Genomic DNA, 25,102 nt, shown 5'->3' with positions numbered 1-25,102 from the left:
CCGTTAAATTTGTAAATTGGGGTCTTGAAATCGGCTATCCGCCTGCACTTTGCTTGCTAAAAACGACTGCCAACTCAATTTTTTCTTCTATTTTTGGTGGACTTTTCTAATTCGAATCCTATGGCCGAAGTGCACAAATCCCAAATTTGATGCCACTGTTTAAGTTATGTCATAAATTTATGAATTTTTACATTTCTATCCAATTCGGAACAACGTTAGACATGCAGTGTCTTAAGTTAGTCTTGACAAAGCCTAAATTCGGACAAACCGAAGTTCAATCATTTTTGCATGACTTCAGTCGTTTCAGTTATTTTTGGATGAACTTCATCCACATTTTTCAGTCATATCTGGCTAAAGTTCAGTCATTTTTGTCTGAAGTCATGCAGATATGATTGAATTTTAACCATTTTTGCCTAGACTTTAGTCATATGAAACTTCAGACATTTTGTCTAATGTTAGTCTTGATACGAATATCAGAAGTTATTCTGACATGGAATAGTGCAAAAAAAATTAAAAATTTAAATACAAATTAAATAATGGTATCCAATTAAATACCCCATGAAATTTTTATGAATTCTAGTACTCCATCCGTCTCAAATTAATTGTCATGTTTTTCGGGAGTCAAAAAGTTAAAATAAATATGATCAATTAAAATTTGGAGATTCAACAATATCTCCTGCATATTATGAATTCCAAACATCCATGATCTGGATGTTAATGAATCGAATGGGTTATCCCTCGGTCTATTAGTAAACCATCTCTCCATGGATTGTGAACGATGTTCTATTAGAAATGTAATATTCTTGTTATTACTTTGAGTCTCACAAATTGTGAATACTAATTTGTTAAAAATTAATCAAATTGAAGAAATGGTGTCATCATTCACACGTGTAATGGTATGCCTCTAGGAATCTCTGGTACTTTGAATTTCATGATTATATTCTAGGCTGAGCACAACATTCTTATGCACCTATCCGAAGTGGCTTAATAAGCTATTCACAATAGCCATATTTTCGGCGACCTATAATTAAAGGCTCTACGAGGGCTCAAAGGTGCAAAACAATTATTTATAAACTATTTCACGAACATGCACAGTTCTTTAAAACTATACAAAAAAACTTTTATAAGTTGTAAACTTTCTTTTGTCAATTTAATGACATAATACATGTTAAACATTGATCAAAGTTTATATATAATTAGACTGTTGAAAAACAAAACATGACAACTAATTTGGGATCGAAGGAATAAGTTGTTTGGGCCTATGAAAGAGGAAAAGGGAAGAAGTGAGAAGCGCGTGGGATACTAACCATGCAAAGAGCCAGTTTTCGTTTTTGTTTGTTTTATAGGGAAAAATAGGTGGTCCCCCCTAGTAATCTCATTCGCTTTCACAATTCTGTAAAAATCACCTCCAATATTCTGACATCCATGGCTACAGCATATACTATAATTATTACTATTATTATAGTGTTTCTTCTTCTTCTTTTCTCTCCTCTTTTTCCTATCCCACTTTATAACGCTTACCCTTCACTCTACCCCCACCCCACCCCACCTAAAACTTGCCTCCTACACACACAAAAAGTAGTACTTAACAATGTTGTTCTTGTTTTGAGCTTTTCTTGATCTCAAAAAGGTGCTGTCTTTTTATCTGCATTGTTGCATTTTGGGTCAACATATGATTTTATACTAAGTGGGGTTCTCTTGTTTGTTTGATTTAAAGAATGAGAAAGCTATAGAGCACTACAATTTCTTGCTATGGAGTCTGCCTTATCAGGTACTACTGAGTTTTTTTTTTTAATTTTTTATAGGTTTATAGTATTTTACTGTGTAGAGCTGATGGGCATGTCTAATGTTTTATTAGTGGTGGGTTTTGTCTGTTTCACTGACTAGTATTAAGGTGCTTTTGTTTTTTTTAAGTTGGACTTGTATACTCTTGTTTATAATATTTTCTTGTGTTACCTTAATTTATATGTGATTTAGTTCCTTAAAATTTAGTATTTGACAATGTACGTTTGGATCAGCTTGATTTCTCTGCTTGTTACTTCAGAAACTATATATTCTGTAACTAGCTAGGAAAAATCCTGTGTTTCTAGTAATTAAAGAATAAAAGAACTGCTTTTGATGCTTAAAGTGCACTTCTTTTTGTTATTTTTTCTTATTCCTGATGGTAGCTTGAGTATCTTTAGGTTGACTATGGAGTATTCAAGTGGTATGAGGAATTCAAGTGGTATGAGGATATGGCAGTTCCATTATGATGGAGAATTGGCAGCAATTGCAAATAGAAAGATGCAAAATTTTATGTTAATAAACCAATGTTGTTTTAGTTCAACTAGCAGGTTATAGAAGAACCAAAATTAGACTAAAAGAATGAATCGAGCAGAAAGTTAACTGAGGTGTTGATTGACCACATTAACAACATTTCATCCTTGGTCAAAGAAGGGTATTTGGTTGAGAGCTAAAGAGAACCTAATTAGCTTGAGGTGCCTTGGTGTATGTTAGAGGGCTAGAGACAAACTCTAGAGTCTAAAGGGTTCAAGTTGAGTAGGATCAAGACTGAGTACTTGGAGTGCAAGTTCAGTGACGTACCGCATGAGGAGGACGTGGAAGTGAGGCTTGGTACCTGGGCCATCCAAAAGAAAGGGAGCTTCAAGTATCTTGGATCTATTATACAAGGAAATGGGGATATTGACGAGGATGTCACACATCGTATTGGTGCAGGGTGGATGAAATGGAGGCTCGCTTATGGAGTCTTTGTGTGATAAGAAGGTGCCAACAAAACTTAAAGGCAAGTTCTACAAAGTGGTGGTTAGACCGACTATGTTGTATGGGTCGGAGTGTTGGCCAGTCAAGAACTCCCACGTTCAAAAGATGAAAGTTGCGGAAATGAGAATGTTGCGGTGGATGTGTGGGCACACTAGGAGAGATAGGATTAGGAAGGAAGATATTCGGGATAAGGTGGGAGTGGCCTCGGTGGAGGGCAAGATGCGGAAGGGGAGGCTGAGATGGTTTGGGCATGTGAAGAGCAGAGACACCAATGCCCCTGTGCGGAGGTGTGAGAGGTTGGTTATGGACGGTTTCAGGAGAGGTAGAGGTAGGCCCAAGAAGTATTGGGGAGAGGTTATTAGACAGGACATGGCGCAGTTCCAGCTTACAGAGGACATGACCTTAGATAGGAAGTTATGGAGGACTCATATTAGGGTAGAAGGTTAGTAGGTAGTCCCACTTATCCTTTTTGTACTAGTAGTCGCAGTTTTGCTCTCTAATTTCTTGTCCTTGGATTTGTGCTACTACCTGTTGTTTCTTGTACTGCAAGTATCTTATTTATCAGTGGTAGCTAATGCTCCTTTTTTAGGCTGTTTTATCATGGCTTTCTCGCTTTCATTATTTTCATTTTCATACTGCTTTGAATTGCTTGTCCCTAACTGACCTTTTTGCCATGTTTTCTCCTAAGCCGAGGGTCTTTTGGAAACAGCCTCCCTACCTACCCCCAAGGTAGGGGTAAGGTCTGCGTACACTTTACCCTCCCTAGACCCCACATTGTGGGATTCCCCTGGGTATGTTGTGTTGTTGTTGCCTATGAGCGATAGAGATTATCAAGTAGAGCAAATTTCTTTTGAATGGTGTTAGCTAGGGTGCATTAGCTATTGGACTCATGGATATAGCTAACTTTTGTCTAAGTAGCTTTCCTTTTTTTTAATAACAACTTCTGGCTTGTGGAACTGGGGAGTTCGGTAGTTTCTTCCTTTAAATTGTTGAAATCATGCTTGTATAATGTTAACACGCCGGGAGGTGGGGTTGTGGTGCAGTTTGCTAGCGCATATGTATCATAGCTTCCGAGTGATCTTGAATTCAAGAGTTTGACCTATCTCACTCCAATCAAATAGTTTGGCGTTGAGGAGTAGTTGATTGATATTAATATACACTTGTACAAATATGCACTAGCTAACTTATAAATACACATCCTCATAAATTCTTGTGATCATGTTGTGCAGAAACAAATTTTCACCGTGACAGCTGTTAATTGACCTGATAAATCTCGAGTTGCTTTGACTACCAAATTCTCTATAGCAGTCATCCGTTTTATATACTGAATCCGTATAGTTTTGCTTTCACTGTTCTGTTTCACTATACTTGAGATATCTCAATGTGGTAAAGCACGTGATAGTTCTAGTACCAAATCAAGAGAGTAGACACGTGTTTGAAGTTGAATTGTGATACTTGAATGTGATTTAATTGACACCAAAAGTCCTTTTTCAGGTCTTGTTCTCGATCCTTGTAAATTTAGCCAATTGAGTATGGAAGAGAAAAGGCAATTAGTGCATGAAATTTCTCAATGCCCTGAAGATGCGCCGGAGATCTTGAGTTCGTTGACCAGAAAAGAGCTTCTAGAGATTATATGTGCTGAGATGGGAGAAGAGAGAAAATACTCTGGCTACACAAAATTCAAAATGATAGATCACCTTCTAAAGCTGGTTTCTTGTAAGTCTAACACAAATACCGGTTCCGCCTTCAAAAGGCAGCGGAAGGAAGAATATCAATGTCAACCTTCCGTTCAGAACGATGTAGCTAATTGGGAGATGGAAAGCAAAACCCAGGCCCTACTCTGTCATAATCTGGCTTGTAAAGCTACTCTTGAAAGAGATGACGTTTTCTGCAAAAGATGTTCTTGCTGTGTTTGTCATCAGTACGATGATAATAAAGACCCTAGCTTGTGGTTAACCTGTGATTCTGATTCTCAAGATGAAACTAAGCCATGTGGATTGTCTTGCCATCTTAAATGTGCACTCGAGCACGAACAATCAGGCATATTAAAGAATTGCATCAATCCGAAATTGGATGGAGATTTCTATTGTGTTTCTTGCGGAAAAGTTAATGGGCTGATGAGGTATTTAACTCTCTTCTTTAAACTGTTAACATTTGTGTGCTTAGCAGAAGATAGATCCAAGAATATGGATTATACATGGTCTTGTAATTTGTTTTTCTTTACCATGCTTTGCTCCAATGGTGATTTTCTTGCAACTAATGATCCCTCATCTGCATGATCTTTTCCTTTTGGAAAAAGGCGCCTAAGTCTGATTTACGAAGTAATGGACCTTATACAACAGCCTTATTAACACAGAGAAATATAAAAAACTATAGAATAGCCTGTATTTCTGCTTTAATGGCTATGAATTTTGCCCAAGATAGTTATACAAGTATTCCAGACCCCAAAAGATCTTTAATAGCTAGGGAAAGTTTCAAAAATGTGGTCTTTTTTTTTTTTTTTTTTTTTTTTTTTCCCCTTTTTGGTTTCAGTGACTAATTTTTAGTAATCCAGTCAAATTCAATAGTAATTATCACAAAAAAAAAAAAAAAATGGGTTTAAACTAACCTGATCTAAGTTGCTTTAGAGCCTTGAGAAAACAATTGATGACAGCAAAGGAAGCGAGAAGAGTTGATGTGCTGTGTTTAAGAATCTCACTTAGCCACAAAATCCTGGAGAAAACTGAGAAATACAAAGCACTGCTGGAAGTTGTTGAATCGGCTGTTGAGATGCTGAATAACGAAGTAGGGCCTCTTGCACTGGCATCCGAGAAGATGGATCGCAGGATAGTGAACAGGCTTTCTTGCGGTACTGCTGTTCAGAAGCTGTGTGGCTCTGCATTGGAAGCTTTTGATTCCTTGTTTCCAAACCAATACTCTAATCATATGAATAGCGAAGAGCCTCCAATGGGTGAGTATCCTTAGTCAATATATAACCATAGTCTTCTTCACCTTATCGTTCTTCATTTGTCTGAGATTATGGACCACTAATTCTATCTTTTGCTTTTATTGAACACTCTGACAGCTTGCCGGATACATTTTAAGGAGCAATCTCCATCTAAAGTAACCATTGTCTTTGAATATGATGATCGTATGCTGAAAGAACTTATGGGCTTCAAATTGTGGTATCGAAAGTCCACAGCAAACAAATATCCAGATGAAGCAACTTTTATTGCACTAAGCCCTGTGAAGAAATTTAAGCTGGATGGTCTTGATCCTTCGACACAATACTTCTGCAAAGTTTCTTTCTTCAGCAAAGCAGCGACTTTGGGCGTTCAGGAAGTGAAATGGGTAACACCTGAAGTACATAGGGAGAAAGATAATGTTACTATAGATAGTACACTGATGCATGCCGAGTCAATGAGTTCTAATGACAACAAACTACCAACTTACGATCCAATGCTCGTTCCTTTAGCAAGTCCAATTTCAAGTGCTCCTGCCACGCCTTGCCAAACTGATGGGTCAAAGGAAGTGCAATTGAGTGGCATAGGGAAAGTGAAGGAAAGTGATTACGAGTACTCTGTAGGGATCATCAGAAAGTTGGAGCATGAAGGGCTCATAGAAACAGATTTCAGAAAGAAGTTTTTGACTTGGTTCAGCTTGAAAGCCACAACACAAGAGAGAAAGGTAGTTAGAGTCTTTATAGACACCTTCGTCGATGACCATCCAAGTCTGGCGGGGCAGCTCATGGATACGTTCATGGATGAGATATGCAGAGAGCAGAAAGTTGACCTACATGCGCTCTGCAGTAGATTCTGGCATTAAACAAACATGTAGTTTCCGAAATTAGCTAGGGAATACAAAGCATGTAGTGTTGGAAATTTACACAGTTGATCCTACTAACCAATATTTGACAATTTATGCTCTGAAAATTATTCTTGCGAATCGTATCAGCAGATGTAGAAAAGAGTTGAATCTATTTTGTGCATGAAACTCAATCTTGAAGTAAATCTGCTATCTGAATAGGCTTTGATGTTGGTGAAGGATAACATTTCCAGAAAGATGGGAAAACCTTCTTCATGATCCAATGTTTGTCGATAGTAAGTAACCAGGGGAGAAATGTTATTACTTCATCAGAAGAAAAAGATCCAGGAGAGAAATATTTACGACTTATCCCATTATGGTGCAACCCCCTGCATGTTAGCAGCACTTATATTTTATATCAAAGAGTTCTGAGGAATAATGATAAGATAAAACAAAGGTTTGATCCAACTATGACATGACAAAGGAGACAGAAAGAAAAATTCTTGATTGTTTGGTATTGCAGAGGTTATTTTTCAGGAAAAAGTTCTCCATAAAATAAATCATTATTTGGTGTTTTGTTACCCAAAAATGTTTTCCTTCCATCAAAGGGGGGCAAAATGACTTCTCTCTCAAGTCACTTATCAAAAAAAAAAAAAAATGACTTCTCTCACAAGTCACAAGTCATTTATCGTTACAACTATCCTAACTTTGAACTTCATATTACTTGCTTCAAGTAACAATTTGACATCATTATTAGTCTCTAGTACTAGTATTAAAAACTTCATGAAAACATTATTTGCTATTAAATGAAATCAGCAGTCTTCTTCCAATATCAACATAATTTCTTTCGTAAATGCAATTTGAAGACCCTTTTCACAAGACATTAAAAGCTAATACATGAGGTCGATTAAATGAAGTCTTCGAAAGATCATTTTCTTCTTACAGGAACTTATAATATGGTGATATGTACTGACCATTTGTATCACTTTACTGCCCAATATCCATGTAACAAAACATGAAACGTCAAAATAGGTTAAGAAGCTCACACTCAAGGATATCAAGAACTAGCCAACACTGGCATGATCCAATAGTGAATCAAAGTGAAACAAGGATTGGAACTTATAAGGCGTCAATGGTACTTTAAAATAAGCAGGAAACTATACAGATTTGGTATTAGACTACAGTTTAACTTACTATTTGCGGAAACTACAGAAGTATGAGGCATAATTAAAAACTCCAAGCATCAAAAGCTTTATGTGCCAGATTCATTATTCACAATGTCTTCGCCAATTGCTTCACTAAATGCAGCAGCCAGGTATTCAGCGAGGCTTTCCCCGGGAGTGGATTTTGTTGGAGTCTCTCCAAGTTTAGCCTTTTTAGTGCTAATGGAATTTTGAAGCCAGGATTTCGTATAGTCACGTGTATCGCCATGTGGCTTCCAAATAACAGGCTTCAATGCTTTCCATGGGTCTTCCACCATGGACTTGTGATAGTAAAATTTGAATCGACCCCCGCCTCCTCTTGAACCTCGGTAAGGCCTGCCTTTGGATCCTGAACCTTGGTAGGGGCTACCAGCTCCACCTCCTTGAGGAAAGCCATCACTGGAAATATCACCAATTTGCGGTGAATTAGGTGGAGGGTAGCTGTTAGGTGTGTCAAGACAGCTATCCAAAGTGTTAGAGGAGTTCCCTAGTGGTGTGCAAAAGGGACTAGTTTTCCTACGGATTCCAAGAGGAGTGGCATTGACTCCTCGTGGCCGGTACGTTCTAGGAGCCGAGTTATAGTTTCCTTGAGCATGATAAGCTGGAGAACCGGCATTCATAGGTCCTGGAAAAAAATTGAGTAAACAAGGGTCAAGATTTGCACTACACAAATGCAAAGAAAATAAAAGTGATTATTCCACATCATGGTATTAGTTGAACCCAAAGCTAGTACATCAAAATTAATGCCATTAGAATAACATTCCAAATCAGACCGACTATATTTTTTTTTTTTTGATGACATGGGAACCCGCAACCGCTACCCTTCGGGTGTCCACAGGGTAAACCCAGCTCCTATGTAATAGCTCGCAAACCACACAGAAGAGATAACCCGCACTAGGTAAGCCCCGTGCGACGAGCTCGACCCAGAAGGCAAATCCCCTGCTCGTAGGCACAAATCAGACCGACAATATAACCTTCTGTCTAAGAGGACGCCTCAAAATCATCATTTTTCAGATTCATATCCCTTACTTTCCATGCTAATAGGATGCTCGTCATTGCAAAAGTTACGCAGATTGCGAACAATTTATTCTCCAATATGCATCAGGAATCATTTCGGACAAACAGACCAAAGGAACCCACTCCAAATTCTAGAAAAAAGAATACATTTCATGCTAAAGTGCTTGAATTTGTTATCACATAAGCTTCTCCACTAAATACATCCAACAAGGGCTCAAAAATTATCTAATCGGACAAACTTAAAGGGAGAACCATCGCTGATGTTGCTAATCTGAACAAATTTTCTTTTCTCACTTTTTCACAAACAAAGCAATGAGAGCACGGTCAACACCTTTGGCAGCATTAGTAGCAATCACATCTGTTTTGCCACATGCTATCCAGATCAACAATCACATAACAACTTTATATATTTAAGTCATCCAGAAGACCTTTTCTTTGAATGGGAAAAACCTTTCTTGGTGATACGTAAAGGATTTAACCAGGTAAAGGCTAGAAGCTTCAGAAAGCTATATTGACATATAAGACTGTCACTTTATTTTTTTTATTTTTTATTTTTTAAAAAAAACATAAGACTGTCACTTTATATTATTTTAAATTTGATGTAGTATCTTTATACCTGTCACATTTTTTAACTATTAGTTTAACACATCTCCAGGAACTCCATTGTAGCGATTCATAAAACTTTGCTCTTTTATCTTTGGAGGTCAACCTTGGACAGTTATTTGGGATAGAGGGAGTAATAGATAGAATAATAAGTAGTTAACACTTGAGAGTCAAATAGATAGAGTAATAAGCAGTATTCAGATTATTTATCAAGAAACTCCACGACTTGCCTAACATACTGTAACAGCTTAGATCATTTAAATTCCCGCTTTAGATACCAGCTGCTTTTTCCAAAAGGGTTTTTCTTAGTCAACATATTTGTCTATATTTTGGCAAATCCAAGTGCTTTTCTTCCAAAAATGATACCCAATTTGCTCGGACTCGGGTGCGGGTGTCCGATACGGGTGCGGATCTAGAGGTCGGATCCTTCATGATTTAAATAGTAAGATTCGGGGATTCGGATCCAGGTATGGATACGGGTGCGGAGATTATAATTGAAATATCTATAAATAGAATTATAAAACCTAACTAATGAGATATTATGTGGAAAACTTGAGGAGAAAATATTGATCAAGAGGAGAATCCCGGAAGGAGATACAAGGAAAAGGAGCGACATAGAAATTTCAGTATACAAGGTATTCCATTTTCTTCAAGTCCACCTTGGCTTTTGTTTTGATTATAGAAATCATTGGATCTGTCCGGAATTTCTCTGTCGATTTTGGCCAAAGTACCCAAAAGCCGTTGACCAAATCGGTTAGGGATCCCACACCCACACCCATGTCGTGTCGACACGGCTGCGGCACTGAAAGTGAAGAGTCCGAGTAACTTAGCATATCAGTATCACTCTCTTTCAATTCCAACTGAACAAAGAAAACCAAAAATCAGTTGAAGACTCTCGACCTTGCCACATTGAACCTAATTGAGTCAGTTTGGGACCTTTAAAGGCATTGCATTCTATAGTTACAAACTAGTAAGAACTTAACTCAAAGATGTGGATTCTCTCCATTGCTCTAGCATAACAACAAAAACAATTATGCACCAATCTCCAAGCATAACAACAAAAACAATTATGCACCAATTTCCAAGCTAGTTGGAGTGGAGCATATGAATCCTCAACCCATTCCGCTCCATCTGCCCCATTTCATACCAATACTTTCTCTCAATGGCTCTCATTAGCCTAAAATCTATTAAGCTCAACAAGACAAATAGCTCCTAAAGCACCTCGTACTTACAAAAGAAACACAACAATCCGCAAGTTAATAGCAAAAGTACCTATAACAACAAGCACCTATGCATAGCTTATGCACAAAATCAGTCATAAAAAAAAGGAAATATAAACTTCAAGAAAGAACATGTGATTACTTGGAGGGCTGTTAAACGATTGTGAAACGTGAGGGCTGACATTGTTCTTTTTGTTGTTGGCAGAGAAAGCTGCCATGGGGTCAGTATAGTAGTCAAATCTAGGCCTTGGCTCATCCTGCCCAGAGGAAGCTGAAGGAGATTCAATCAATGGATTGGCAAGGCCATGAACTATTGAATTTTGTTCTTCAGCATTATCGCCAGCCTCTGCGGCTTCTTCTCGAATTGCTTTCAGCCTCTCCTTTCTCTTTTCTGATTCCTCCATTCTTTATTTCTCAGTTCTAACCAAGAATCCAATCCAAACTATCCCTTAACAAAAAAACTACAATTATTTCCATAAAGATCCAACTTTTAGCCAAATAGGGCTAGTAGGTGTGTGAATATGCACATCTATAGTAGAACCAGATAAAAAAGATTCAATCCCAAATATACAAAAAATCCAAAAAAGATAACATTTTTTAGCCAAATAGGACTATGTGGGTGTTAATATGCACATCTATATGTAAAAAGATTCAATTCAAACTATCCCTTAACAAGAAATACAAAAATTTCAAAAAAAGATGCAACTTTTAACCAAATAGGGCTAGTGGGTGTGTAAATATGCACATCTATATGTATACACAGATAAAAAAGATTCACTTAAAACTATCCCTTAACAAAAATATCCAGAAAAAGACGCAATTTGTTGCCAAATAGGGCTAGCGGGTATGTAAATATGCACATACCTATGTATACACAGATAAAAAAGATCAATTAAAACTATCCCTTAACAAAAATTACAAAAAAGATGCAATTTTTAGCCAAAAAGTGCTAGTGGGTGTGTGAATATGCACATCTATATGTATACAAAATATAAAAAGATTCAATTTTTAACCCAATAAGGCAAGTGGGTGTATGTATATACAACATATATATATGCATACCAGAAGTGTATATGATAGTTCTTTGGAGTTTAGCTTTAGGGTTTGGAGGGTCTGCTTGTAACGTTGCTGCAATTTTGAAGGTCCAAGTGGAGAACAAGTTCCAAATTCCAATGCCAAGAATCCAAAGGGTTTTATATCTGCTGTCATTCAATTTCCAATTTTACCCTTTAAAACAATGAGAATTACAACTCTATCACCTTATTCCTTCTAGTTAACTCAAAAGTTTGAGGGGCATTTATGGAATTTCATTAAAGAATAAATGCCATATTCAGTTTTTCTTGTATAAAAGTTCGGTTTGTACTCTTTTTCTCTCCTCTTTGGGCTTTGGGGTATAGCAAAATGGCGAACAACGACAGCTTTCAAGGTATGTTTTTTGCTCCTCTATTTTCCCTTATTCTTCTTGTATGTATATCTGTTAAATTTTCTTTGTAATTTTTTTACTTTAAGTAGGATAAAAATTCTTGTAATTCAAGAGGGAAAAGCCTTAGACTGTTATTTGCAATTTTTCTTTTTTAGTTTTTATGTGCTTGGAGAATTTTGTATACCAAAGAAATTGTAGTTTCTGATGAAAATTTTGTTAAAGGAAGAGCAAGGAGGAAAAAGATGAAATCTTTGTTGTGGGAAAAAGAATCCTAAGTTAATTAAGTTCTAAAAGAAGATAACTTTGGCTAATACATTTGGGTTTAATGGGTAATTTGGTGTTTGGTTTGTGTTTTTAGCCATATGGGGGCATGATAAAGATATCCAATTTGAGTTGTATTTGTAGTTTTATGAAGCTTTTATGCTTATTCAGAAAACAAAAAATTTGAGCTTTTAGTCTATTGGGGAAGTATAGGTATGGCCGAGGGTCTATCGGAAACAACCTTCCTACTTCCCAAGGTAGGGGTGAGGCCTGCGCATGCCCTTCCCTCCCCAGACCACACTTGTGGGATTACACGGGGTATGTTGTTGTTGTTGGGGAAGTCTAGGTATGGCTCTTCAATAAAGCCCTTTTGTACTTCCTTTTAAGTTGGTATATTTTTTCCTTCCTTCCCCCCCTTTCTGTTGTTGGAGATATAAGGGTGCTATTATTTTGATCTGGACCTGTAACACTGTTTTTTGTTTTATTTTGAAAATGTAAAAGTTCTATTCATATGAAATTCCAGCACTAAGACATTACTGATTGTTACATCTGCCAGAATAGTACAATTAAGCTAAACTTCGCAATGAATCTATAAATTCGAACTGTCTCCCCTCATTGTACATATTCTCCAGATTACACATGTAGCTAAGTTGCGCAAACATGTAAATTTCAGCATCTGTATAGGAACTTCTTTGCCCTCAAAACACCTCAAGTAACCCCCCCCCCCCCCCCCCCCCCCCCTTCCCTTCCCTGTCCAAAATATAGGTGGAGGAATAGTGACCCATTTGATCCCAAAGATATTTTGACAAAGAGATGCCAAAGGTGGCCAGCAACCTACAATGCAGTCCATACAACGAACCCTCTTTTTCAGCATATTGCTTAAGTTCGCATTCTAGCTTTGTTGGAGTTAGCTAAAGCTTTCTCTTGTCACTATAGTAAGTACATATGCACTCTTTGATTAATTAATTTGTTTGAATAAAGATCTGATGAGAAGAAATGTACCTTCGCCCTTTATTTAGGAGGTTTTTGGAAGAGATATGGACATATATCCTTCCTGGGTGGAATTGATGAAACTGAGTGATATAAATTGGAGTATTCGTACATATGTACACCACTAGAGTTAGTAATTTTGTTCTAAAGACTCAACAACGGGTAGTTAGCATAGGTTTTTTTTTTTTTCAATACCTCTTTACTTCTTATAATTTTGAATAGGTGCGAGTATTTGCTTTTAGACAGGTGTGGTAGGGTTTTAAAAAGAGAGATCTAGGAAAAGAAAATACGGACAGTTTCCAATTCAAAATACTTACATTGTCCGATCCACAGGATTTGATGGTCCCAATTGCTGAAGCTTAGCTTTATGACATAAAATTGCATGCCATTTGTGTTATTGTTATAAAATTGTTGAAAATCTAATTCTCTTGTCCTTACTTGTCGCCTTTCTGCTTTTAAGTGGTCTTTATTGCTTCTTGCTTTTGTCTCTTCTTATTGTTTGTTTTAACGGCGATGGTCACTTACTTTTAACATATTACAGGTGTGTCAACTTGTTATGTTTTCAAAAGCCGATTGCAAGAGTATGCCCAGAAAGTGGGACTTCCTACCCCTGTTTATGAGACTATCAAGGAAGGCCCTTCTCACGAGCCTACATTTAGGTCAACAGTGACCGTGAAGGATGTCAGATATGATTCTCTACCTGGATTTTTCAATCGCAAGGCGGCGGAACAATCAGCTGCTGAAGTTGCACTCATGAAAATGGAAAGCCTTTCTCAGCCAGTGGTACTTCTTCTTTATCCTTCATCACCTGGAGACAAAACAAATTGTACTTCTGCGCTCATATGAACCTTTCCTGTATTCTGACCAGAACCACAGTGTCAAATCTAGCTCGTGCAATTACATATTTTTACTTTTCATTTCCGGGGGATAGGGAGGGGATAATTTGATTAAATTCCACGTTTTCGGATAAGAGAAGTACTAGATTTAAAGTGAAGGATAAAGTGTGGATACGATTTCGGCAGGTAGATAAAAGATTGTGTGGATATTATTTTGGCATGTAAATAAAAAATTTCCCGTAAAGGGTGATTGGGATGAGTTTTGCTTTGGATGATTTTACAGATGGGTAGATCTTAATCATTACTATAGAACTCAGTTTCAAACCCAGAGGCATGAAGATATGCTTTAGCATAACTACTCTACCGTTAGGGGTTTATCTGTTAGTTTGAAGTATGTTAGATTGCTTCCTTTGCTACGTATTCAGATTTCATGTGGATCCAGCTCTATGAGCCTGTATAAGTTTGTAATGTGGAGTAACATTAGGTCTGTGAAGAAACTTTAATTTTTTTATTTGTTAACTAGTGTTCTACTTTTGCTTGGTTGTTGTTTTACTGTTAACTATCAAGCTTTCGTGTTCTGGAAGTCGTAAAATCTTTCTATTTTGCCTTGTTTGTTGTATTTTTCAGCATGAAACAGGCTTGTGCAAGAATTTGTTGCAAGAGTATGCTCAGAAGATGAATTTTGCAATTCCACAATATGAATGCCGGAGGTATGACACAGACGGCAAAGTTATATCATTTTCATGTACTGTTGAGGTAGGGGGTATGAGATATATTGGAGCAGCAGCTAGAACAAAAAAGGAAGCAGAGATCAAAGCTGCTCGAACCGCATTGTTGGCCGTTCAGTCTAGCGGTTTGGTGGAGCCCAATGATAAGCCTAATGACTACTCTGCATACACCGTCATTCCAATGAAGAAGGTCACGGATTTGGGTATCAGCAACCAAGAGAGTGCAGCAGCTTTAAAACCAAAGAAAGCCAAATTCAAGAAAAGGAAGAGGAAGAACGGTTCAGATGCCAGTAAACGGATCCCCACAGAGAATACTGGTGATGTGGAAGTTCAGATGGTAAATCAAGCAGAACCCGAGTTGCATGAAAATGCTGCTGTTGGTACTCAAGGTACAGACTCTGGACCTGCAGCCCTTGCAGCCACAATGGATAATTTAGTTCCATGCAACAATTGGAGCTCTGGTGAGATCAAAACAGCATTAATGGTGAACCAGAATGATTATGGAACTTCAAATCTTGGAATCAACTTTCAGTATGGTGTAGGAGATATGACTGAGGGGAACGCCGTTACTGGAGTTGGGCAGATAACTTCAGATTTAGATGTAAGTTCAGTCATGTGCCTGGGAGATGTAACCAGTTGGTTGGAGCAGCAACCTGCATGTGCTACAGATGCAGATCAAGGCCCGAGTACAAAGACTGAGGCAGAAATATCTTAATATGTTTGTTTCTGCAAGGTTAACTATATCAGATGGGAACAAGAACAATTAGATTATAGAGAATACATAGGACGCTCAAAAATTTTGCATTTAGGTTAAGCTTTTCATTTTAACATCCCAATTGAAAGGGTTGTTGATGGTGTGCTTTTGCCCGAGTAGTTGTAACTTATATAGTCACCGTTACATGCCGAATGTGGTGTAGTTTGGCACAGCCATAGGTGCTTGAATCAGTCTGTGACATTACTTGGTTTACTTCAATTGCTTGAACATTTGATTTGCCTTTGATGAGGCAACTTGTTGTATGACAATATTTTAAGCTATTACGCTATCATTTATAGGAGCAGTTACCAGTCTTTACTTCATTCTGGGACATGATATTCCAGGGAAGGGAAAAAAATTGATAAAAGAAGCTCATGGTCCTTTAGACAAAAACCTTGAGTACTCATAACTGTTTTAACGATGCTATGCCTTTGTGATTTTGCTTTCCTGAATATTGAGTATGGATTATTTCATCACTAGCGACAGTAACTAATAGGATTTCTTACAAAAGTAGCAACAACAACATATCCAGTATAATTTCACCAGGCGGGGTCTAGAGAGGGTAGTATGTATGCCGACCTTACCCCTACCTTTTGATTTTATGAGATACGTTTTCGATAGACCCCCGGCTCAAGGAGAGATGAGACAGCATATTTAATAATAAACAGTAATATTGCACTAATTCAAGAAGAGGAAAACAGAAAAAGATATGAGATTACTTCGAAATTAAAATTGTCTTCAAAGGTGAACTTGAAGACTGACAAAATAATGTTGATTTACCTTTCATTTTTGAACAAAGGAAGAAGAATATAAAGAAAAGAGAAGAGACGAGAGGAAAAGAGAGAAAAACCAAGAACTGCGTTTGAAAAATGAGGAAACGGGTAGGGATTTTGGGTTTATTACAAGTTTTTGATCTTTTAAATTTTTAGCCTAAGTTGTTAAATATTTTAATTCAGCCTCATCTATTCATAATTAAATGGTTGTAATTAAAAAAAAAAAAAAAAAAAATCCTTATCCTTTATTCCACTCTCAAAGAGCCCTTTTAGCTCATTTTCCCGACTTACTACACTTAGATGTTCATTTTTTAAATTCTTTTTTACTCTAACACACCTAAAAGAGAGTGTATTCATGCTCTTTGAGTCTTTTCCATGTTAATGTTCCAAACTGTCAAGTTCAGGGCTAATTATGATAAAAAATAGTCTAAATTTTGCATTTGAATGAAAGATGCCTAGTACTGGGATCCCGAAATATTATGCGTAAATTAAATTACTATCGTTAACTTGTGTGTTTAATCAAACGCATAGTGTAAAATGAGGCCCTCAGAATTCTTTAGGAGCCGTTTGTTTATTGAATGCAATGAGTTTTTCAAGTTTGAATAATTGATCATATCATTTTTTTCAATACAACTTCTTTTTCACTCACAAAATTTTAATTATTTTTTCAAGTAAAATCCATGTTCAATACACAACTTTCAAATAACATTTTCCAATTTCAACTTTAGAATATGTTACCTTTGTTCAAATGTCAATCTAATCTATGTGCAAATTGCAAACTTTTACGGAACGTAAGTCTCATATATCTTTAAATTTATAATTTTATAATTAAGAAAATACACAAAAGTAAAACTTTCATTATAATTCTGTAAATAAATTCAAATAAACCACCAATTATAATGATTATTTGAGAAAGATAACCACATAAAAAACTTAATAAACCATGACAGTTTTTATTTGGGATGATATTAAATCAATAAAAAAAATACTAATCAAGGGGACCGGACAAGATCCCCAAATACTGAAGCTCACAAAGAGATCCCAAGATTAACATTAGATTAAACCCACAACAAAAGTTTCCTTCATTCAGTCTTGTAAGTTATCTGTGTTTTACTTTGTGGAAAAAAAAAAATGCACGGAAGACCACGTAAAGCTCCAACTACAGAAGAACAAGAAGCTTATGCTATCAAAGCTTCCAAATTACGTTCTCTCCAATCCCAATTTCTCCAATTTCATCACAACAAAATGTAATCTTTTTGCCTATATTTTTTGGTTACTGCATATTCTTGATTTATAAAAAAGATCAATTTGATGGTGGTTGTTTAATTTGCTTGTGGGGTTTGTTTCAGATATACAAAGGAAGCTTTAGATGTAAGTGCAAAGTTGTTAGAGTCAAATCCTGAGTATTATACTGCTTGGAATTACAGAAAACTTGCTGTTCAGCATAATTTAAATCTACCTGATGGGGACAACAATGAGGAGTTTATTAAGTCAATTCTTGATGAAGAACTTAAATTGGTAAGTTATTTTCTTGAATAAAAATGCTATCTTTCTTTCACTTCCATAGTTTACTTGGTTCCCAATGAGTGGGATTGGATATTGAGGATTCATATAGCCAACCCCTAGTATTTTCTTGAAGGGCAGTTTGGTGGGAGTGAGTGGAAAAAATGCACCATTATCTATTCTGAAAAGGGGTGCTGGTCTAAGTCCTTTGCTTAAAGCCCAACAAATTATAGTTTGGCTTTTGGCATACTTCCTCTTTTTTCTAATGATGTTATATGTTGTTGCTGTTTTGAATTACTTGTCCTTCCGCCGAGGGTCTCCTGGAAATAGCCTCTCTACCTCCCAAGGTAAGGGTAAGGTCTGCGTATACTCTACCCTCCCAGACCCCACTATGAGGGATTTCACTGGCTATGTTGTTATATTTTGTTACTTTAAAGTGTAATTAAGAACTGAGTTGAATAACAGTGCTAAGTTATAAATTAAACCTAATACAACAACAACATACCCAGTTAAGTCCCACCATGTGGAGTCTGGGAAGGGTGAAGTGTACGCAGACCTTACCCCTACCTCAGAAGGTAGGGAGGCTGTTCCCGAAAGACCCTCAGTTCAAGATAAACTAAACCTAATATGGCTTTTTTATCTGACTGAGTAAGAAGGATTGGGCCTGACAGAGCGGAATAGCTATAGAAGATTTGTACCTCAACTAGTTTGGGATTGATTGAATCTCTACCAAATGGATCTGCGTAGAATGGATAATGGAACTTTTAAGTATGTTTTATCTTACTTATATGTTGTGACGTGTGCTTAGGTGGTTCAACTAAGAACAGAGCTTGTTGTCATCAGCAATTTATTTTTTTGGGTGAATTGGTCTATGATTCAGCTAAAGTTTTGCATGTTGATTAGGTAGAGAATGCATTGAAGAAGAATTTCAAGTCTTACGGAGCATGGCATCACCGTAAATGGGTGCTGAGCAAAGGGCATTCTTCCACAGACAAGGAATTGTTGCTTCTGGCTAAGTTCCAGAAGGCAGACTCCCGCAATTTTCATGCATGGAATTATAGAAGGTGATGGCCAGGATTAAGCTGAACGCAAATTACTTGACTGTTGCATTCTGCCTAAGCACTCTTCTTGTGGGCAACTCTTTCAGGTTTGTCACAACATTGAAGAACATACCGGATGAGAAGGAACTTGAATACACTACTGACATGATATATGATAATTTCAGCAACTATTCTGCTTGGCACAACCGCAGGTATGGTGATATCTATTATAATTTCTTTTTGGTTCACTCTTGTTAAGATCTATTTCCTGTGTAGAAAAAGTTCTCTAGGTTGAGATTGTGTTGATCATGCAGCTCTAGTGAAAAGCTAAGTCACTAACATACCAAGGAGGCTAGAAAACAGTCTTGCCCCTCGAAGAAAATGTTATATTGACAAATGGAACAATAAACATGTAGCTCTATCCCAGTTAATCCGATCTCCTTATTTAGACAGGTCGTTGTCACATACTCATGAGCTTACCGTGTTTTGCGAAAGTGTGGATAAGACTTTTTCTTTGGCTTATTTGATGGACAGATATACAACATGATGTGTTATAGCATGGCTCTAGTGAGCACATGTATATGAAAATCCTATTGGTTTAAGATCCCATGTTTTCATAAGTATGTTATTTATTATGGGCTCCAAGATGCACTCGTTTTCTCAAAAGTAAGCTATTAAGCATCAGAACGTACCATTTTAGCTCACAAAGAACTCTCATTCTGACATTATATTTTATTATGTTGTGTCTCTTATCTCTTCCAAAGGTTCTTCTCCCCATAATGACTCGCATACAGTGTTCTTCTTTCTCATTTGCTGAAGGAAAAAGCAAAAGGATATTCTCCCAAGGACAATGTACTTACAGAAGAGTATGAGTTTGTGCGCCATGCTCTTTTCACAGATCCAGACGATCAAAGTGGTTGGTTTTATCATCTGTGGCTTCTTGATCAGACAGTTAAACTAGATACGTTGTTGGTTTCTTCATGGCCACCTCATGGCTGTAATCTATCCTTATCCATGGATGGTTCGTTTGGGGATTGCTCTTTCTCACCCTTTACCAGTCTTCAGTCTAATACTAGAACACTTCCACTCATTCTCTATTTCAGTGAAGCTGTTGAAAATATATGCTCATCTACCGTAGAAGTTGAATGTGAAAATATTGTGAGTAATGAGCTCGTTTGGACATCGCTGTCAGGAGATGGAACTGGGTTTGCCCAAGCTTGGTTGACATATCTTAATTTTCCAGAGGAACATGCACATTCTGAAAAGGCTTATCAAGTAAAGGTTAACCTTGCTCGTTCTCAAGGCATTTTCTCTTCAACTGGCGTTCATCATGGAAATTCTTCTCATATTGAATTTACAGTGTCTGTACCACCTTATCATTCAGAACATGTTGATTTGAAAAATGAAGGGAAGATCTCTTGGAGTGAGGAAAGTTTTTGCACTCATGACGCACAGTTTCTTGAGTCAGATTTGGTTAACCCCTTCCATCTAGAAAGAACCAAGGTAGATGAGAAAGTGGTAGACTATCAGTGGAATATTACGACCATCAATGATGAGATAGCACACTGTAGGGAGTTGTTATCGACAATGAACTGGTAGGAAAATCTGCTTGCAAGCTGAGTAGACTATCTGTGGCGGCTTTATTTTCCGTCTTATCCTTCTCTTACAGTTTTCTGTATGTTTCAGTAAAATTGGGAAGCTGACACTTGCCAGACTGCTGATGGCCCATGACACCTTAATGTCATACACCAGCACTAGTCATAGAAATGTTAGCCACCATACAGAAATTCTTCAACTTTATGACGATTTAAAGAAAATGGACCCACCACATCTCCACTACTATCAGGATGAGTGCAGTCTAGTACTTCTGAAACAGGTACTTATATGTTTTAATTGTATTTCCCTCGCACCTAGTTTTCTAATGGATTGGTCATTATAAGTTAACTCTTTCTGTTATATGACACATCCTCTACAAGCCCAACTCTTTTACTATGGGTTTTTGTCTTTTTTTGATAATTTGGAAAAAGTAATGCCTTAAAGAAATTAGAGACCTTGTGCTTTATTCGTTTCACAATGGCGGCAACAACTTGGATTTTCGAAACTTGAAAACTTCTATTGTTATTCAATTTCAAATCAAAATAGAAACTTTGTCATATGTTATTACGGCACATGCTTAATCATCTGATGTTGCAGATAATCTCCAATCAAGAATTGTTGCTAAAGCACTGCCGTAAATATAGGGATCCATCTTCTCCGAGAATCAATAATTTCTGTCTGCGGCTTAATAATCTTTCACTTTCACGTATTGGGTCTATGGAGCTACTTTTGTGGGTTCAAGTTTTAGATCTCAGCTCTAACCAACTTAAGACACTTGAAGGTAATTTCTCTAGCTCTTTCTATTTTCTCTTTCTTTCTAATTCAAGTTCCCTGAAACAAAGGGGCTTTGTCAATTTATTAAAATGTACACTAAAAAATTCTCTGTCAGCTTTCTCTCGCTTTGTCAATTTATTAAAATGTGCACTAAAAATTTCTTTGTCAGCTTTCTCTCTGAGTTAAGACACTCTTCTGTTGAAACAAAATGTGTCAGATTAGCGACAACCGTGATCCAGAAGAAAAAGATAAAAGATAGAAATTATGTTTATGCTCCAGGGGAAGGGAGGTTGTTTTGCATAATCTAGTTGATTTGATATTTTTCTGCTGCAACTTTTGAAATTTTAATAATTAAACTACCGTAACTTACAGCACATCCAAGCCATCTGCCACTGTAACCTTTACCCAGAGGTTGGATTAATAAATTGACTAGCTAAAGTTGGCCATATTTGGATCTCCAGCGTCTCACTCGTTCCTCTAGAAAAAATGTGTGAAATTATGTTCCAATCGTTACAAGTTATCTGGCATTTCTCATGGAAGTGCTCGATTATCTTTCTGAATCATGAGGAATTGCTAAAATAACACTGCAAAAGGTTGCTTCTAATCTTCCGTTATTTTAATATCTTTGCTTGTTCATTATGCTTTGCTTCAATAATGTTTGTGAGCATCTTATAACAGGTGCTTTTTCATGCTTAAACCAAGAAACTTATTTCATTAATTACTCTTTAAATTGGTGCAGGCTTGGAGGTGATGCAACTTCTTTCCTGTCTGAATGTTAGCCACAATAAACTCTGCAGCTTTACTGCTCTGGAACCTTTGAGACTGCTAAGATCACTGAAAGTCTTGGATATCTCTTACAACGAGATTGGTGCGCATTCCATTGATACGAGGAGGTATTTGTGCTCTTCTCCTCTGAACCATAGAAGTGGAGATCACTGGAAACCTGAGGAATCTGAAATGCACGGTGCTGAGGTCGCTGATTATTGGGAAGCTTATGCTATTTTTAAAGACTTGAACTTGATACAATTAGATGTTATAGGTAATGCAGTTTCCGATGAAAAGATAAAATTACTTCTAATTAAGCTATTACCATCACTAAAGTGGCTTGATGGTGAAAGTTGCCGGTAACCAAAAGTTAGATCTCTGTCGCTGTTACTGAATTTCTCTACAGAACAGATAAGGGTAATCTTTTGTTACTACTATTATGAATTAAAGATATTTGATACACGGAAATGTTTTTGTACCATGTAGTTGTTGCAAAACTTGCTCGCAATAGTTTGGGGTTTTAAGATGATTTATATTATATCCCTGTGGCACTTGAGCAGACTTTTGTTTTTTGAATATTGAAGTGAGTTGTCTACCAAATTAATCCAGCATGAAAACTTTTTTTCCATTATATACATGTTCTACCATCATGTCCCTCGAACATATATAGGTCAGCATACAGAGACAAAGCATTACATACACGTTTTATTTTATTTATACTGTCCTAAACAGGGTTTGATGCTTTCACATTCAAAATGTCTATGGTTGCATAAATCTAAGCTCTGCATTCCATAGACAACTGAGGCTCTCAGATGCCTGGTACTCTGTACTATTACTAGCCTCTTTTAGTTGAATTTGGCATATGAGTTCAGAAACTCCCAAAAAAGAAGCCTAGGAATGGGACCAATTAAATGGCTTGGGATTTTCATTTCCAATGGTACTAATGTACAGATGAGAATTTAGAAGGTGAAAAAGCCAAAGATTCAAGAATACAGTGAAGAGACTGATCGAGTTAACGCAACCCAGAAAAGCAGTGACATAATAGTGGAAGGGGCAGTCTGCAATGGCTCGAGGTATCTGAACTGCAACATCTTAGCAATGCAGAAATTCAGATATTTGATCGTTAAGGTAACGATGCTTCCAGACAGCAACGGAAGGAGCTTATTTTCAGCTTCATCTCTTAGTACTAGCTTTGTCTTGTCAGGAACCAAATTCAAGTATAATACAGCAGTAGTATTTAGTAGCACTTGCTGAATGGGATAAGGCACCATTACCCCCCGAACTATGTTCATGTTACGACACACCTTACCTTTGGGCCCTATTACCCCCCTAAACTTATTTAAAACGGAATAATTACCCCCTAAACGCTGATGTGGCAAAGAGAGTGTTTCGCTCTTTCGGAGGATGAAAACATAAAAAGTTTTAAAACTTAATTTTTTTTTCTTAAAAATGCATTTTCTTAAAAATTTGAAAATAAATCTAATCTTCCACATTTAGTTTTAAAAAACGGGTTTTCCACATGTTAAGAAAATAATTAATTTTTTCAAAATTTTATAAAAATTCAGTTTTTTTCACATTTTGGCAAGAAAAACATTTTTCCGGATTTTATTTGAAAAATAAAAGTATCCTAAGAAAATGAAATCAAGATTTTTTAAGACATTTTAAAAAAATAATCAAGTTTTCCATATTTTTAACAAATCCATTTTTTCATATTTAAAAAAAAAAATTCATTTTTCAGTTTTTTTTTCTTTTTCAAAACGGGTTTTAAAAATCCTTTTTAAAAGAAAATTCAGCTTTTTAATCCATGTTTTTAGTTTTTTTTTTTTTTTTAAATGGGTTTAAAAAAAATCAAATTTTCAAATTAAAAAAAAAGACTCGGTTCTAAAACTCATTTTTTTTTAATGAAAATTCAGCTTTTTATTTTTATTTTAAAAAAAATTGACACGTAAGCCGAAAAAATTAAAAAAAAAAAGAAGAAAACAAATAAATACACATGCGCAAGAGAGTGTATGTCTCCCGTATATGTAGGCAGCGTTTAGGGGGGTAATTATTCCGTTTTAAATAAGTTTTAGGGGGGGTAAACAATAGGTAAGGTGTCAGAAGAAAGTCGGGATAATAGTGTAACGGTGCCTTATCCCCTGCCAGAATCATGAAGTACCAAATAGCCTTGTTCATGTTGGTAAGTATCTGGGATTCTTGTAGTTTTGACTCCATTCTTGGTTAAAAAAAAAAACAAAAAAAGAAGGTTATAGGCTGCTTTACTTACCTCGGGTAGGTTGAAAAAGCTGCTAAGAAGAATAGTTTTCTTTTCTCTCGCGTTTCCGTTTTGTTTATTATTTGGATGATTTGGATCAGCTTGTATCAGAAGATGGTAGATAGGAGACTATTTATAGGGTATCGAGATAAGTGTCAAGCAAGTTAATAATTGGTCAACAATCCCATGATCAAGGTTGTAAAGATTTCTCTATTTTTTAAGTCCTCCTCACATTCCTTAATCTCTGTTAAATAAATATTGGATTTGAGTGAATAATGATACCTGTCATCTTGATGGGGTTGAAGAGTGGTGATGATTATGATGTATTTGGCATGATGAAAGTCATTTTCCGAATAATATTTTCATGCAAATGTCTTTCGGTATTTGGCTGAGTTAAAAAATATTTTTTGGTAAACAATATTAACAAAGTGAATAGTGTTTTAAAGAAAATTTTGAATTTTAAAGATTGATAATAATTGTATAAGTGTCGGTTAAAGTAATGATATGATGTTAAGACATGAGATAGTTGTGAAGAAATATGATTTTCGCTTAAGGGAGGTCATATTTTTTTTATACCTTTTGGTGAAATTTTTTCCCTGTAAAATACTTTGTGGCAACCAAAACAGTAGAAAATAACTTACTTTATAGAAAACATTTTTTTTTTTTTTTTTTTTTTTTTTACAAAATGGAGATATAGATCAGTGGCCGTGCATAGTACGGGGTCAACGCTTTGGGTACTTGTTCAAGACTCAGACTTGGGGAACACGCTTTCAGCTTCTCACCTGCAAATACTCTACCGAAATTAATATAATAATCTAGG

The 25,102-nt window shown here is 36.4% G+C and overlaps 5 protein-coding genes across 8 annotated transcripts in view; 3 read left to right on the top strand and 2 right to left on the bottom strand.

Moving 5' to 3' along the window:
- LOC132033612 (serine/threonine-protein kinase CTR1) overlaps nt 1-25,102 on the bottom strand; it is a 103,700-nt gene that overhangs the window by 59,402 nt on the left and 19,196 nt on the right. The gene's annotated exons all lie outside the window — the stretch shown is intronic.
- Nucleotides 1,405-6,749, top strand: LOC132033606 (protein VERNALIZATION INSENSITIVE 3-like). 2 transcript variants are annotated; one of them, XM_059423620.1, is made up of 5 exons: nt 1,405-1,771; nt 2,184-3,202; nt 4,255-4,882; nt 5,388-5,710; nt 5,825-6,749. In XM_059423620.1, the coding sequence occupies exons 2-5, from the start codon at nt 2,740-2,742 to the stop codon at nt 6,562-6,564; spliced, it is 2,154 nt and encodes a 717-aa protein (XP_059279603.1). In that variant the 5' UTR covers nt 1,405-1,771; nt 2,184-2,739; the 3' UTR covers nt 6,565-6,749. The 2 variants fall into 2 exon arrangements, with proteins under 2 accessions (XP_059279603.1, XP_059279604.1); XM_059423621.1 differs by lacking the exon at nt 2,184-3,202 and having other exon boundaries at nt 1,423-1,771.
- LOC132033610 (protein SICKLE-like) lies at nt 7,573-11,779 on the bottom strand. 3 transcript variants are annotated; one of them, XM_059423625.1, is made up of 3 exons: nt 11,648-11,779; nt 10,728-11,033; nt 7,573-8,370 (listed from the first exon to the last, which is right to left on the bottom strand). In XM_059423625.1, the coding sequence occupies exons 2-3, from the start codon at nt 10,987-10,989 to the stop codon at nt 7,796-7,798; spliced, it is 837 nt and encodes a 278-aa protein (XP_059279608.1). In that variant the 5' UTR covers nt 10,990-11,033; nt 11,648-11,779; the 3' UTR covers nt 7,573-7,795. The 3 variants fall into 3 exon arrangements, with proteins under 3 accessions (XP_059279608.1, XP_059279609.1, XP_059279607.1); XM_059423626.1 differs by having other exon boundaries at nt 10,728-11,027; nt 11,648-11,748; XM_059423624.1 differs by having other exon boundaries at nt 10,728-11,748.
- LOC132033608 (double-stranded RNA-binding protein 1-like) lies at nt 11,855-15,900 on the top strand. Its single transcript, XM_059423623.1, has 3 exons — nt 11,855-12,011; nt 13,801-14,042; nt 14,723-15,900. Exons 1-3 carry the CDS (start codon nt 11,987-11,989, stop codon nt 15,536-15,538), a joined length of 1,083 nt encoding a protein of 360 aa, XP_059279606.1. The 5' UTR covers nt 11,855-11,986; the 3' UTR covers nt 15,539-15,900.
- On the top strand, nt 17,393-22,587 carry LOC132033607 (geranylgeranyl transferase type-2 subunit alpha 1). The gene is made up of 8 exons (XM_059423622.1): nt 17,393-17,597; nt 17,700-17,868; nt 18,757-18,917; nt 19,001-19,105; nt 19,688-20,488; nt 20,580-20,769; nt 21,087-21,270; nt 22,003-22,587. The coding sequence occupies exons 1-8, from the start codon at nt 17,482-17,484 to the stop codon at nt 22,389-22,391; spliced, it is 2,115 nt and encodes a 704-aa protein (XP_059279605.1). The 5' UTR covers nt 17,393-17,481; the 3' UTR covers nt 22,392-22,587.

The sequence above is a fragment of the Lycium ferocissimum genome, chromosome 10 (genome assembly GCF_029784015.1).
Source record: "Lycium ferocissimum isolate CSIRO_LF1 chromosome 10, AGI_CSIRO_Lferr_CH_V1, whole genome shotgun sequence".
NCBI lineage: Eukaryota > Viridiplantae > Streptophyta > Magnoliopsida > Solanales > Solanaceae > Lycium > Lycium ferocissimum.
This window is presented reverse-complemented; position numbering and strand designations above follow the sequence as displayed.

Excerpts from the sequence above, each read along its gene's own strand:
- LOC132033606 (XM_059423620.1), top strand. The coding sequence starts at position 2,740 with ATGGAGTCTTTGTGTGATAAGAAGGTGCCAACAAAACTTAAAGGCAAG. Across the intron at positions 4,883-5,387 it reads AAAGTTAATGGGCTGATGAG|AGCCTTGAGAAAACAATTGA; the intron begins GTATTTAACTCT and ends AAGTTGCTTTAG. Across the intron at positions 5,711-5,824 it reads TAGCGAAGAGCCTCCAATGG|CTTGCCGGATACATTTTAAG; the intron begins GTGAGTATCCTT and ends ACACTCTGACAG.
- LOC132033610 (XM_059423625.1), bottom strand. The coding sequence starts at position 10,989 with ATGGAGGAATCAGAAAAGAGAAAGGAGAGGCTGAAAGCAATTCGAGAA. Across the intron at positions 8,371-10,727 it reads ATCGTTTAACAGCCCTCCAA|GACCTATGAATGCCGGTTCT; the intron begins GTAATCACATGT and ends ATTTTTTTCCAG.
- LOC132033608 (XM_059423623.1), top strand. The coding sequence starts at position 11,987 with ATGGCGAACAACGACAGCTTTCAAG. Across the intron at positions 12,012-13,800 it reads GAACAACGACAGCTTTCAAG|GTGTGTCAACTTGTTATGTT; the intron begins GTATGTTTTTTG and ends AACATATTACAG. Across the intron at positions 14,043-14,722 it reads AAAGCCTTTCTCAGCCAGTG|CATGAAACAGGCTTGTGCAA; the intron begins GTACTTCTTCTT and ends TGTATTTTTCAG.
- LOC132033607 (XM_059423622.1), top strand. The coding sequence starts at position 17,482 with ATGCACGGAAGACCACGTAAAGCTCCAACTACAGAAGAACAAGAAGCT. Across the intron at positions 17,598-17,699 it reads CAATTTCATCACAACAAAAT|ATATACAAAGGAAGCTTTAG; the intron begins GTAATCTTTTTG and ends GGTTTGTTTCAG. Across the intron at positions 17,869-18,756 it reads TTGATGAAGAACTTAAATTG|GTAGAGAATGCATTGAAGAA; the intron begins GTAAGTTATTTT and ends CATGTTGATTAG.